Below are 13,129 nucleotides of genomic sequence, written 5' to 3'. Positions count from 1 at the left end.
CAGCCACTGCCTCTTCAGCGCCCCGCCGCGGATGCGTCAAAATCAAAGAAAACACATTCCGGGCGCCCCGATTGTATTCAGCAATTATGGATCCCGGTGGGAAAAATTTAAATTGCAGCAGCGATGCGTCGCGACGTAAGCACCACGACGCCACGTGTGACGATGACGGCCGGCCGGACAGCGGACGGACAGACGGACGGACCAGCGGAGACGGCCGGACATCGAGCCAAGACAAAGGATCGGACGGCTTGGCTGGCTGGCGACGCGGTGCGGTGCGGACGCCGTTGCGTCAGCCGAGCCGCGCCGAGCCGAGCCGCATCGGCCGGACCGAGCCGAGCCGAGCCGAGCCGGCAGGACGCGTCGTGCCGAGCCGAGCCTCGAGCGCGAGCCGAGCGCGCGCTGCAGCCGAAGTACCCCGAAGCGGGAAAACGGCGGGAAAATACGCGGGACAGCTGCGCTGCGCGCTGCGCCGCGGCGGCTGCCTGACCACTCACGATGCGTCATCGCTTCTCTTCACCAGCCCGGCTAGCTCAGTCGGTAGAGCACGGGACTCTTAATCCCGGGGTCGTGGGTTCGAGCCCCACGTTGGGCGTCTCTTTTTCATCGGCAGGCGCGCCTTACGCATGCTCTCGGACGCTGCCGGAGACACGCAGTCTGCCGCGTTCCTCACGGGTGCGAGAGAGACTGCGGTGTTTGTCCTTCCTGACACTCCCCTCCCCTCGCGGTGGGTCGAGCCCTTATTATTTTTAGCCGTCGGCGCGGCGTGTCCCGCCGATCGCCAAACATCCGCGCCAATGAGCCGGGCGGCCGAAAAATGCGTGACTAGCTCCGCGCGTGCCGTGGGGCCGCCACGCGGCCACGCGTCGCAGGCTTTGCATACAATAGAGACATCACGACGCAGTGCATCACAGTGCATCAGCGCGGCTAGCCGATTTGCGGTCGAATTAGCAACGCCGGGGGATAACATGTGACACGTCGGGCGGAAATGGCGATTCCGCCCGGGTTCAACTACCGGCGCCGCCGGTGCATTTTCACCTTTTTTCCGCACCGCGCGCGCACTCGCATTACTAAACTGCAACTCGTTTACTTTTAAAATGTTAACATGCCGCGCAATCTTAACGGGCATCTGCGCGGGCAAAACGACTCCAGAGCGACTTCGGAACGGCGCCGATTTGGAAAGCAGCCGCGGCGTATGCACGCACATCATCAGCGGCGTGCATGCGGCGACCGTAAGCCCACTAGACACGCTTCCGAGCTCCGCGGCTGTCCGGGGCCACGGCCGGCCCGATGCACGACCAATCGGAGCAGGCGAAGACAAACAAGCGGATTGACGGATTAGCTGGTGTGGATGTCGCCGCGCCGCTGCTCGTCATCTTTGCCGTCACCGCGCTGCCGCGTCGTCGCCCTGGGCGTCGCGCCGCGCGCCGTTCGGTGTTGTGTTACATGGTGTCCGCGGCGCCAGCGCGCGTCGCTTACACAGGCGATTTGAATAAATTAGCGCCGGCCGTGACAAATTCGGGTGGGAACGGCGTTTTGGGCGCCGCGCGGTGGCCGATTGTTATTTGAGCCTAACTCGCCGTTTCCTAATCCGCGACTGCCCGCTCGTGGTTGGCTGCTCCGGTCGCACAGTGGCGGCAGCGGCCAAAACTCTAGACGCGGTTTGAGCTCCAGAGTCGCTAAACAGGACTCCTACCACCCGTGTGACCCCACCAATGGATGCCTCGTTCGAAGAGCCATCCATTGGTGGGGTCACTCGTTCGGTTCAAGTCCCATTTAGCGACTCTGGGGCTCAAACCGCGTCCGGGATTTTGGCCGCCTCCACCGGTCTTCCGGCCCACTGTGCGTTCGAATCCTGTGAAACTTTATTTTTTGTGGTGCGCTCTCCATGTCGCGCGTCCCCCGGTGCACATCACTATGCACCTAGGACGCCCCTTCCCCGCGTCTGTCTGCCTGAGAGGGCTTCGCTGCCAAAGAGGCGTCCGCATCGGCCCGCACAATGAACTATTCGCGAAATGCACAAACGCATTGTCCTGCTGGGCGGTGGGGTGGCGGCGCGCGGTGGGCCCGTGGGGGTGTCCCGGCAGTGTCCTGCCCTTCCCCGATGGGGCGGCTGGCTTCATAGAGCAAGGTGGACTGCCGCGCCTCGGCCGATGTGGTCGCTGCGGCGAAGCTGCCGCAGCGAAGCAGCTAAATTGGAGGGGACGACATCAAAGGGACAAACACACGCACGCACACACACACGCGATCCAAGATGCACCGCAGAGCTATAGCAATCTCCCATGCTCCTTCCCCCCCATGCGCATTCTGCGACTCAGATTAACAGGCAACAGGCAAAATCACACGCATTTTCGAGCAACGAGGTAAAACGGGTTGCGCGCGCAATGTTGAAGTATGTGCCCTAGGCGAGGCACCCAAGTGTGTGCGTGTGTGTGTGCGTGTGTGTGGTGTGTGTGTGTGTGTGTGTGTGCACAATCTGTCGCAATAATGCGCTTTACACGCACCAAAGCGAGTACCGCATTTGCATATTACTCCACCTGCGCTGAATGCGTGTGTGGGAAACTCGCATTCGATACGTTCGATGAATGGTTTTGTCACGTGACGCCATTCATGGGACACCGCGGCCGGCCGGCCTGCCTGCCAGCCCTGCCTGCCCGGCTCGCCGTGACGGAAGGGCAGCCGTCCTGAAGTAATCCGAGGGGGAGTCGCGAGGTCACTAGTTCACCGTGTTTTTGGCGCGAAACTCCCTGGAAACGGGGCAAAAGTGTCCAAGCAGGGCTGTGTTGTCTGAAAGAGCACGGATGGACAGACACACACTCTGGGCGGACAGACGGACAGACAGACGGACAGACAGACTCACGCACACTGGCGCCGCCGTCCGCCGTGCGTCCAGGCAGCTCCCACGCACTGGAGTGCACCGGCCTGCCTACCTCCCAGGCGCTAAGCCCGACGGTCGGACTCACCCTGCCAAAGACCTATCTGGAAACGTTCCCGCGAACGGAATCGAGTTTGTGGCGGCCCATCCCCCAGATGAGGGAAGAGTAGTGCGGTGTGATTACTCAGATTGCTACCGCCACCCCCTCGGCCTGCCTAGGCTAGGCTCCGCTGGGCTGCGCTAGACTCCGCTAGGCTCGCATGCCGCGAGGGGACATATTGCATTGTGAGCACTCTTTTAATGCGCACTGCACGCATATAGTGGTAGTGCCTCTCTCTCTCTCTCTCTCTCTCTCTCTCTCTCTCTCTCTTCTCTCTCTCTCTCTCTCTCTCACTCACTCTCTCTTTCACCGGCTTACGCCCCTCACCAGAACCCCACGCGGCTCTAAAAGGCGGAGCATGGGGAGTGTGGAGCGAGTGTTGACCTGGTTTGAAAATCTTGAACAGAATACTGTCGTCACTCCGTGGAGGAGGAAAAATCACAAACTTAAGTTTTTCAAGCGAGCGTTTTCGAAGAAATTTTTATTTTCTGGTGTAGTTGAGCCTACCCGCTCCCGGCAGTGCTACCAACCTCTCGACGCGGCAGTGCAGGACAATGACAGGTGTCTTACTAGTTGGCGCCATTGTGCGCCGCTCTAAGCTCCCAGTGTAGTGCCTGCTCTAGGATAGAGCGGCTCTAGGACGCAAGGCGCGCGCGCCCCGCACGCCCCGCGCCATCGGGCCCCCAACCACTACACGGGCAGAAAACCACCGCACTGTGAACAACGGGGATGTAATTGGCGTCATACACATAATGCTGTTAAAAGCGCGCTTCGGAGCGACGCGTCATGCGCCCGGCATCTGTGTGTGTGTGTGTGTGTGTGTGGTGTGTGTGTGGTGTGGGGGGGGGGTGAGAGAGAGAGGTGGCGTGATCCGCAGGCATTCCTCCGCCATGAGGTGGACCTGGACCAATCTCTCCCACCATAGGTCCTAAGTGCTTCGAGAGTCGCGTGGCGCGTCAACATTCCGGAGATACGGTGCGGACAGCTTGCTCATCACCGCCTATCACTGCCGTGCGTTTTCATAGTCGCGGGTTCGAATCCCAACGGGGCCTGCCATTTTTTTATTTTTCAATTTTTTTCATTTTTTTAAATTTTTTTTTTTTTTGCTTTTTGCACCTGGTTTGAAAATAATAACCGCCACACTGCGGTAATAACTCTCTGGCATTTTTGTCGCCTGCTCTCGACTTGCCGGACTGTCGCAAACGCAGCGATCCGGTGCAAACTCGGGTCGAGGGGGTGGATTCCAGAGTGAGGAATCTCACACGCACATTTTGCACGCACCGCCAATACGCCGCGTGGAAAATGTTCCCGGGGGATGCAAATTTCGCAATGGCAGCAGCACTAGTTGGAGGAGGAGGAGAGAAGAAGAAGAAGAAGAAGAAGAAGAAGAAGAAGAAGAAGAAGAAGAAGAAGAAGAAGAAGAAGAAGAAGAAGAAGAAGAAGAAGAAGAAACAGCAGCACCGCATACTGGATGGCAAAAGTTGTCCAACCACCCAAACTCTCTAAAGACTTCCTGGAGTGAGGTCAACAGTAGCAGCCGGCAGACCGAGTCCGTGTCCCTCGGCCCATGGTGTCCAACAGAAGCAGGAAGTACACAGCAAAACAAAAAACAACAAAAAGAACACCGGTAGTGTCGCGGAGTTCGACGACCCCACAGGGGGGTGTTCGCGGTGTCGGTGACACAGAACTAGGGGAGAGGAAAGAGAGAGATTGTTCCCCCTCCACTCCCCTCGTCTCCCTTGCAGTAATCTTCTCTAGTTTGCTGCAAGACGCACAGCAAACCGATAATGAATGGGTACGTTCATGTGTGAGGGTGCACACACACGCACACACACACACACTGGCGGTGCCTGCATTGTCCTGCGCGCCTCCTTTGACGCAGTGCCGGGGTTGTTGCTGCGGCGTGGGGTAGGTCCTGGATCGTCCTGGATCGCCCGGCCGCGCGGACCGTGTCCTAGGTCAGTTCCGCAACGCGTGGCGCTCCAATCTCCAAGACAGAGCCTTTGACGTCTCTCTCGCACTCGCGGGCGTCTCGCGGGAGTGCGAGAGAGACAGAAGGCTCCCGACGTGGAGAGCAGCGCAAACAGGAAGGCGTGAGGCTTAGGCTTTGTCGTATCTGAGCCCACTCCGGCAGCCTTTGAGTCCAAAGGGCCCAAAGGGTTGAACGCCACAATGGCCGCCCTGCCTTTCCAGTGCCGGGATTAGGACGTCCGAGCCTATCCAGGGCGGGGCCGCCAGGGGGCCGCGCCTCCGCGGTGGAGTCGGAAAAAAGGGGAAACGAACCTGAAAACCGCGCCGATGACAACGACGCCGTGCCATGGCACCGCCATGCCACCGCCATGCCACCGCCATGCGACGCATTAGCACGGCCAGTGCGCCTAGACAATGCCGACGACAGATGCGATGCGTCTACGATGCCTTGTCTATGACGGACTAGCGGGGCAAGCAGAGCGAGCCAGCTTGCGGTGGAGTGATCAGGATCTACCGGGGCGTGGAGGCAGCGCAGGCAGCGCGACGCTCGCCGGGGGGCGCTGCAAATGGATCTAGGAGGCGCGTCCTTTGTCCTGCTCTATCTAGGAATCGAACCCAGGACGCGATAGACGCGCTAGACGCGATAGACGCCCAGCTGCTAGCCCACGCGTACGCGGCCGGCCGCACCCTATCCCCGCGGGCCGCCACCGCTCAGGTGCTGCCGCAGACTGCTCTGTCTCTCTCACGTGGGGCATCCTGTATGGGTGCGAGAGAGACAGAGCGACGAAAAACGACCCTCGAAAGCAGTGTGCCGGTGGTGCTCGCGTTGACGGCGTCCTCACTCGAGCGCGGTGCCGCGGTGCCGCGGCCCTCCAAACCCTTCTCCTCGTTCCGCCTGGACGCGCGTGCGCCAAAACACGAAAACGCCGCCAAAGAGGGCGAAAAAGAAAAGGAAAAGGACAGGAAACAAAGGAGCGTCGCTTTCGGTGACGCGCTGTTTGCGGGAAGCGCGCTGGAATGAGCCAATTACCACCACACTGTGTGTGAGTGTGTTTGTGTGTGTGTGTGTGTGCGCCCACTTGATTCGGACGCATTGAGACCGCAAAAGTGCGCACCTCTCGTGTTGAGTCTACATCAAAGGCAGGCGCATCCGCCGCAGTGTGCCCCCGCGCTTAAAGGTACCCCGAATTCCGAAGAAAACCACCTGAGTTCAAATCTACCCTCCACAAAAAAGAAAATATTTCTGTTCCGTTTTTTGTCATCCCCCCCCCTGAGGAGTGTTTTAGAGCGTTGTCGTGGCCGACACTCTGTGGATATCGACGCGTCGAACGAGTAACAGCTACATCGCGGCGCTATCGTAATGCACACTGCGCAGGTAGGGCGGGCAGGGCCGTGGCGGTAGCGCGCAGCGCGTGTTGGTGCGAAACCGGGGTGCTGCGACTGCCCAGCGATAGGTCGAAGGCACTGCGATCAATCGTTACAGTCGCGAAAAGCCTGCGGGCGATAAGCCGGCCGTCCCGCTCGCCACGAACCACTCCCAGCACTTACAGTGAAGGCTGCGCGCTCACGAGGCAGCGGTTCTACTCGGCCAGCTCGGCGACGCCACTGTCATTTCGGCAGCGCAGACCCTGCCATCAGCCTGCCATTGTCAATTCACGGTGTTTCTTCGGGAAGGGGTTAAGCGTCGCGGTCGCGGAGTCGGGGGCCCCGCCCGGTGCCGCTCCACCCCACCCCAACCCGCCCAGCACGAAAATGACAGGGTGAGGGCCTGGTGGGGTTTGGGGATGCGTCCATGGCTAAGTTGACGCCGAGTTGAACGTCCGCCGCCTCGGCCCACCGCGCCCCACCCCGCCCCCCCCGCCCCACCCCGCCCCACCCCGCCCCCCCGCCCCCCCGCCCCGCCCCGGACCAGCACAACAGCCGCCACATTAACTCTTTGGCGCCTGACACGACACTGGCGCTCTTTCCCCTTTTCGCGCATGATAAGTGCCAAGCCCGGAGCACGATGCCTTTTGGAAAGATGAATAATTGCAGCGCGGCGTCAAAGTCGCGTGCCTCGCCGCACTTGCGTGTGGGAGAGAGAGAGAGAGAGGAGGGCCCCGCGCGCCGCACTGGCGTGCGAGTGAGAGAGAGAGAGCGAGAGCCCCGCATCAGTAAAGCGTGGCCACTATATGGCGAGTGTAACTCCCCCGGAATCCAGCCGAGTCTCACGAAAAGGGGCGGTCATGCATGCAAACAGGACGCTCACCAACACATGCACTGGGTTTTTATTGTTTCTAACACTCAACAAAACAACAACATAAAACGCCATAAAAACAACGGTTCATTACATTAAGGAGAGGGTGCTTCATAGAAGCTACATCATAGAGATGGGTTCGTTAGTGAGAATAGAGTCAGACACGAACTAGAACACCCGCCACTACTTTGATCGATCCTAGCGTAAATAAATACTTACACTAACTGCACCCAACACTCGTCGCCGCAACAAGTCTTTAATATTATATTTTCACGCTGCATCCCTACTTTAATGCTGCAATGGTTTATAGTTGTGGGAACCGCAAGCCCTTGCCAACCCTGTTGCTCTGGTAGCTCTGCTGGTAGTCCTGTGGTAGTTCTGTTGGTAGTTCTGTTGGTAGTTCTGTTGGTAGTTCTGCTGGGAGGCCTGCTGGTAGTCCTGGTACCTCCCCTCGTCGCCGCTGGCGAACCTGAAGGGCTTGGCCTGCGGCCTGCCCTGCGCGGCCAGCTTGAGGTGCTCGTCGAGGTCGAGGCGGAGGTCCCCGGTGCCCGTCCTGGTGGGGAAGATCTCCACGGGGACGACGGGCTTCTCGAGGCGGATGTTGGGGATGTAGGGCCGGTAGGTCTCCTGGGCGGCGTCGCCGTAGGAGTACACCTTGCTGCCGGTCTGCTGGTAGGGGTTGCTGAAGGTGTACTGGCCGGCGGCCAGGTTCAGCGTGCTGGGGTCGATGGGCACGTGCTGGCCGTTGATGACGACGGTGACGCCACTGGTGGGGGTGCTGCTTGGCGCGCTGAAGCGGTGGTCCTGGCGGCCGTCGCGGTAGCCGCTGGGGGGCCGCGGCGTGGGCAGGAACGGGCCGGGGCTGGCGGCGGCGTCCTCGGGGTGGACCTTGGTCAGGATGCGGCTCTCCGCCATCGGCAGGGACCTCTTCTTGGCGTCCGGGAACGCGAACGGCTTCGACGAGTGGGACTCGAAGTCGCGGTACTGCGGGGCGTAGCCGCCACCACCCGGGTAGCCCTGGTAGCCCTGGCTGGATGGGTAGCCCTGGTAGCCCTGGCCAGATGGGTAGCCCTGCCCGGGGTAGCCCTGTCCCGGGTATCCCTGTCCCGGGTAGCCCTGTACCGGGTACTGGGGGTAGCCCTGCTGCTGCAGGTACTGCGGGTTGCCGACTCCGGTGAAGAATCGGAAAAAGCCGCCGTTGTGGTTGTTGAGGTAGTCGACGAGGCGGTCGGCGTCGCGGGGGCAGGCGGGGTACGCGGTGTAGCACGAGTTGGGGTCGCCCTGCGCCATGTAGCCCAGCAGCGCGGCGCGGCCGAACACCAGCAGCGGGGACCCGGTGCCGAAGTTGAGCACCGTCAGCAGCCTGCAAGAGCGGTGCGTTTAGGGCAAGGGCCGGGATGTGTTTTGAGTTGTTTTTTCGGCGTACTCACGACAGCAGCGTGTCCCGGTTGACGAAGGGCAGGGCCTCGTTCTGCTTGGCCCCGCCCGGCCTGCCGCCCGCCGTCAGCTCGCACAGCAGCCTGGGCACGCACTGGGCGTCGTCGTAGCGCGCCACGGACTGCAGGGCGTTGGCCAGCGACACGCCGGGCTGGCCGCCGGGCCGCTGCGGGTACGGGTAGCCGCCTTGGCCGCCACCGAGCAGCCCGGCAAGCCCGCCGAGGGGGCCGAGCGCGCCGCCCAGCCCGCCGCCCAGCCCGCCCGGGCCGGCCAGGACGCCGCCCAAGCCCGCGCCACCGGGCCGCTGGCCGAACGCTGGAGCGAAACAAAGTACTGTAGTGACTGGTATGCAAAACAATAACTCTGACGGAGAGGGAAAAAATTTAAAAAGTTACTGACCTCCGTTAACAGTGTCGTAGCCCAGGGAGCTTTGCCCCTGCTGGTACTGCTGCTGGTACTGCAAGTCCTGGAGGTACTCTGGCGGGACGGGGCGGGGCGGGCGGTACCCCTGCTGGTACTGCGGCCGGTAGCCGGCCTGGCTGGACTGTTGGTAGCCCTGCAGCAGGCCGGCGAGGTAGTTGCCCGGCGTGCCGCCGCCGCCACCGCCCTGCGACTGCACCGCAAGCTGGCCGAGTTGCCTGCGACAGGAAAAATTCAGCCGTCGAGTATAAAATGCTCCTGAGAGCGCCTGTGGAAGTGCGGGTAGGCAGTCCCGCGACGCAGCGGCGTGTTACAGAGCGGCGGTAGCTCACCCCAGGAAGTCGCTGACGGAGTACAGGTTGTTCTGCCTCCTGACCCTCTTGTTGGCGGCGCCGAGGCTGGCCAGGGCCAGCAGCAGCAGCAGCGCGCAGCGTCTCATGGCGACGGCCTGCAACAAGACAGAGCGTTTTCCGACATTTTCCGGTCGGACGCACCGGGACATTCCTCACCCGGAAGGCTCGGCAAGGCGCCGCCGGCCTCCCCTCCCCGGCATAATGAAATTCAAAACCTCCTTGCCCAGATAAACGCCACACTTATCCCGGCGCCATAAACTTGACGCGGGGCGTTTTTTCGCGCGCCGCGTCTTGGAGAATCACAAACAAGACACGCCGGCAGACTTATTCCGAGAGTCGCTCTTTCTCTCTCGCACCTATACGCGACGCCCCATGGGTGCGAGAGAGACAGAGCGACTCGCGGCTTCAGTCTGCAGCGTGGAAAAAACAGGGGCTAAATACTGGCGCGACCCCCCGGCTAAGAGGCGCGGGGGTGGGGGTCGGAAATGACATTGAATAATTACCATACGCGAAATGACAGAATTAAAGTAAGGCGGAGCGAGCGATGCCCCTCTTAATTAAAGCTTGATTAAAAGACGTCAGGCCGCCGGGGTTGGCGTCCGGGACTCGCCCCCTTAACGTCGCGGCGTCGCGGGCCCGGCCGAGGACCCGGCGGACGACGTTGATGGAGGTACGGTACAGGACAGTGCACTCCAGATTCATTGATACCCCGCGCCGTCCTGCCTGCAGGCTCAACAGTCTCCGTCTCTCTCGCGTCCCTCCGGGGCGCGGCACGAGTGCGAGAGAGACGGAGCCGTGTTCGGAACGAGCCCGCTGCCCCCCGTCCAAAGGGTGACTGTCTCCTCCCTCCGCAGCGAGCAGCAGAAGCAAGAAAAAAGAAAGCAAAATTTAATGCGATCCGACAGTATCTTCCTCTCGCCTGGAGGGCGTCCAGACTTTTCCGCTTTCCGCGCCAAATCTTCCCGCCAAATCTTCCCGCCAAATCTATCAGAAAAACAGCGACGCGCGCTAATCACGCGGGTTTATTCGTTTTACTCGTCGGCTGCACTCCTCACGTGAAGACGCCTGGTCCATTACAGCAATCTAGTCCCGCGGGCAGCACTCTATGACGACTCCTCAAGCGTTACTTTTTGCCCTCCCCGCGTGGTGTCGTGACTTGGCACGCTGCTTCGATCGGGCGACGCGACTCACACTCGTGTGCACTCCGGCTGAAAAATGGGCGCGCTGCTTCTGCGCAGAGTGCGAACATTGCAACATTTACACCGGTTTGCCTTGCAGTGCGCTATCGGCAGCGCGGCCAGCGTATTGGCAGCGGGACACTATCCGCACTGCCCACGCCTCGCCCCGCGACCCGGCGGCGCGACGGTCCTCCCGACTAGACGTGGGCGTCAGGGAAAGTCACTTTCTGCAAATAAGGCGGGCGCCGGGCAGGCCGGCTGGAGGTTGCACGCGTACACTGCGGGCCGCTCCGGGGAACAACATTTCCACCTCCAAAACGGTGGAGTGGCTGAGCTGCTGAATAGGTAGCGTTCAACGTGAAGGCTTTGGGCTCGTTCGAGTGAGCGGAATGTTTGCGATGCGTTTTCGAGTGCAGTGCCGAAACCAGCCGAAGCTGAAACCCTTCATGACGTTGTACCAGTTGATCTCTACCGCTGGGGCCGAAGAGAGGTCCTGCTACAACCCTGCGCAGTTCACTCAACTAAGGTCACTTTTAAAATTTTTGGTTAGACTTTTCACTGAGGTGTTAAGATACAGTCATCCAGTCCTGGCAATATATCGTCAGGAAAATATTTTCTCATATTTGTGCTCTCGACACTGCATTGTTTGACGTTCCCCGCCCTGCGACCACTGCAACGAGATCGACCGGGCAAACGACACCTGTGACCTAACCTCACTCGTAGTGACTTACCCGCGCTGTCAGGTTAGGCGGGCGCTGGGTTTGAGGTGCTGCGCGTCGGACCTCGGCCGGTGGACTGCGGCGACAGGGCCACAGATCTGCGTGGTTTCACCGCGCGAAAACAGTCGAGGTGGAGGTGGGGCGGAGGAGGCTGGATAAACGAGGAGACGAAGAGGGAGAGGAAAGCAGCGGACAGAGCGGCATGAATAATAATGTTAAGATTTCGTAACCATTTTCCATTGTCCGCCCGGGGAGGAACATCCGCGAACACTTTTGCTTTCGCTTTTCATTTCGAGAAAAGTTCCAGGGTTTTGCATGTTGGTGCGTTGCCAGGCCTGTAATACGCGTTTCCTGCTGGTTAAAGAACTCGTTGACCTGCAGCAAGCGAACCAGGGCGAGGCTAGCCTGCCCGAGTACCGTTCGACCTGCGCGCTCGGCACGGGGTAACTTTACGCAAAGCTCGTTCAGCTACGTGGGTATCATGGCGGACCATGCATCCCGTGGGCGCGTGGCATCACACTCCATGGGGCTCCGCCGCTCCGTGGGCGAAGAAGGTGAGACCTCCCGCGGGCTGCGCTCGAAATGGAACTGTCTGGCGGGCTGCGTGCTGTGGCAACGAGGTGAGCTGGTCACCGCGAACGCAGCCGGGCGCCGGACGGTGGCACGACTGATCACCCCGAGGGCAACCCAGGAACACATTCGAAAGTCCAGAAAGGAGGACGAAATCCTACCGTTCCAAGTCAGAGTTCTGTGCCTCGCCCGCGCAGAACTAAGACGTAGGTGAGGCAGGGCCTAAAGGTGGGGTGGGTTGGCCGGCTTCTGGGTAAGGCAAGGGACTCAACAAGTGACACCGCGATGATTCCCACGACGGGAATAGTGGGTGAGTAAAGACACCGCCTCTCTGTCACACTCTCTCTGATTGCGACGATGAGCCCCCGACGCGCCGGCAATGCCTCAATAAGGAAAGTGGCACCGCGTTCAATAGAGCCAGACATTCCAGGTCCGAGTCAGACATTCCAGTCAGACATGCCGTCGGGTTAATCGATGCACGGCGCGGCGTCTGTCGCGTTTGGCGCCGTCTGGGACGTCACGCCCCGCCCCGCCCCGCCCCGCCCTGCCCCGCCCCGCCCCGCCCCGCCCCGCCCCGCCCCGCCCCCCGCCCCGCCCCGCCCCGCCCCGCCCCGCCCCACCCCGCCAGACCGCGCACATTATTGACGAATGTTTTGTCTGGGCGAGTGATTGCAGTGCACCGCCGCACTTGATAGCCCTTTCCACCGTAATCACACTCGCGACGTCCTCCTCCCTTTTTCAAAAATGGAAACCCGGCGCTGTTTGCCGCGCGGAGTGTCCACAGGTGGGCCGTTCCCTGCGGAGCCTTGCGTCCAATTTCGGCCTGCAGCGCCCCTCTCATTCATAATGACGGCACATTCACAGACAAAACACGCGAGCAGACACGCACGCGGAAAAGCAACGGGGAAGAGAGAAAAAAAATCGCGCGAGGACGGTCAAAAATTAAATCCGCTGCCAATTATATCCCTTTGTAACGATTTTTATGTATTTTTTTCCCGTTGAAAATGTGTTTTTTTTTTCAGTGAAGAGTCGTCTGGTGCGCGGTAATCCGACACGGCCAGTGAGTGGGCGGCGGCACGTTATTGGCAGAGGGATGGAAAAACACATCGAGGGGCGCGGGGCGGAGGTGAGTCCGCTCCGACGCGAGGACGCACAGTGTGCCAGATGACCGGAGGATTCCGATTCCGATCGCAGCACAGAGACACGAGGACATCCTCGGAAGCTGTCTGTCATCCTCCGAGAGGAGGAAGAAGGTTCGCGACGTCGGAGTCGC

The 13,129-nt window shown here is 60.6% G+C and overlaps 1 protein-coding gene and 1 non-coding gene across 2 annotated transcripts; one reads left to right on the top strand and one right to left on the bottom strand.

Annotated features, from left to right (window-relative positions):
* The first annotated feature begins 519 nt into the window (after positions 1-519).
* Trnak-cuu lies at positions 520-592 on the top strand. Its single transcript has one exon. It is a non-coding gene; the product is annotated as a tRNA-Lys (tRNA).
* Positions 593-7,274: 6,682 nt separating this feature from the next.
* LOC117652760 lies at positions 7,275-9,475 on the bottom strand. The gene is made up of 6 exons (XM_034397852.1): positions 9,369-9,475; positions 9,016-9,254; positions 8,610-8,802; positions 7,517-8,542; positions 7,399-7,473; positions 7,275-7,299 (listed from the first exon to the last, which is right to left on the bottom strand). The coding sequence occupies exons 1-6, from the start codon at positions 9,473-9,475 to the stop codon at positions 7,275-7,277; spliced, it is 1,665 nt and encodes a 554-aa protein (XP_034253743.1).
* Between the last annotated feature and the right edge of the window lie 3,654 nt (positions 9,476-13,129).

The sequence above is a fragment of the Thrips palmi genome, unplaced genomic scaffold, assembly GCF_012932325.1.
Source record: "Thrips palmi isolate BJ-2018 unplaced genomic scaffold, TpBJ-2018v1 HiC_scaffold_7, whole genome shotgun sequence".
NCBI classification, from domain to species: Eukaryota; Metazoa; Arthropoda; class Insecta; order Thysanoptera; family Thripidae; genus Thrips; species Thrips palmi.
Note: the sequence above shows the minus strand (reverse complement) of the source record. Positions and strands in the feature narration are given on the sequence as shown.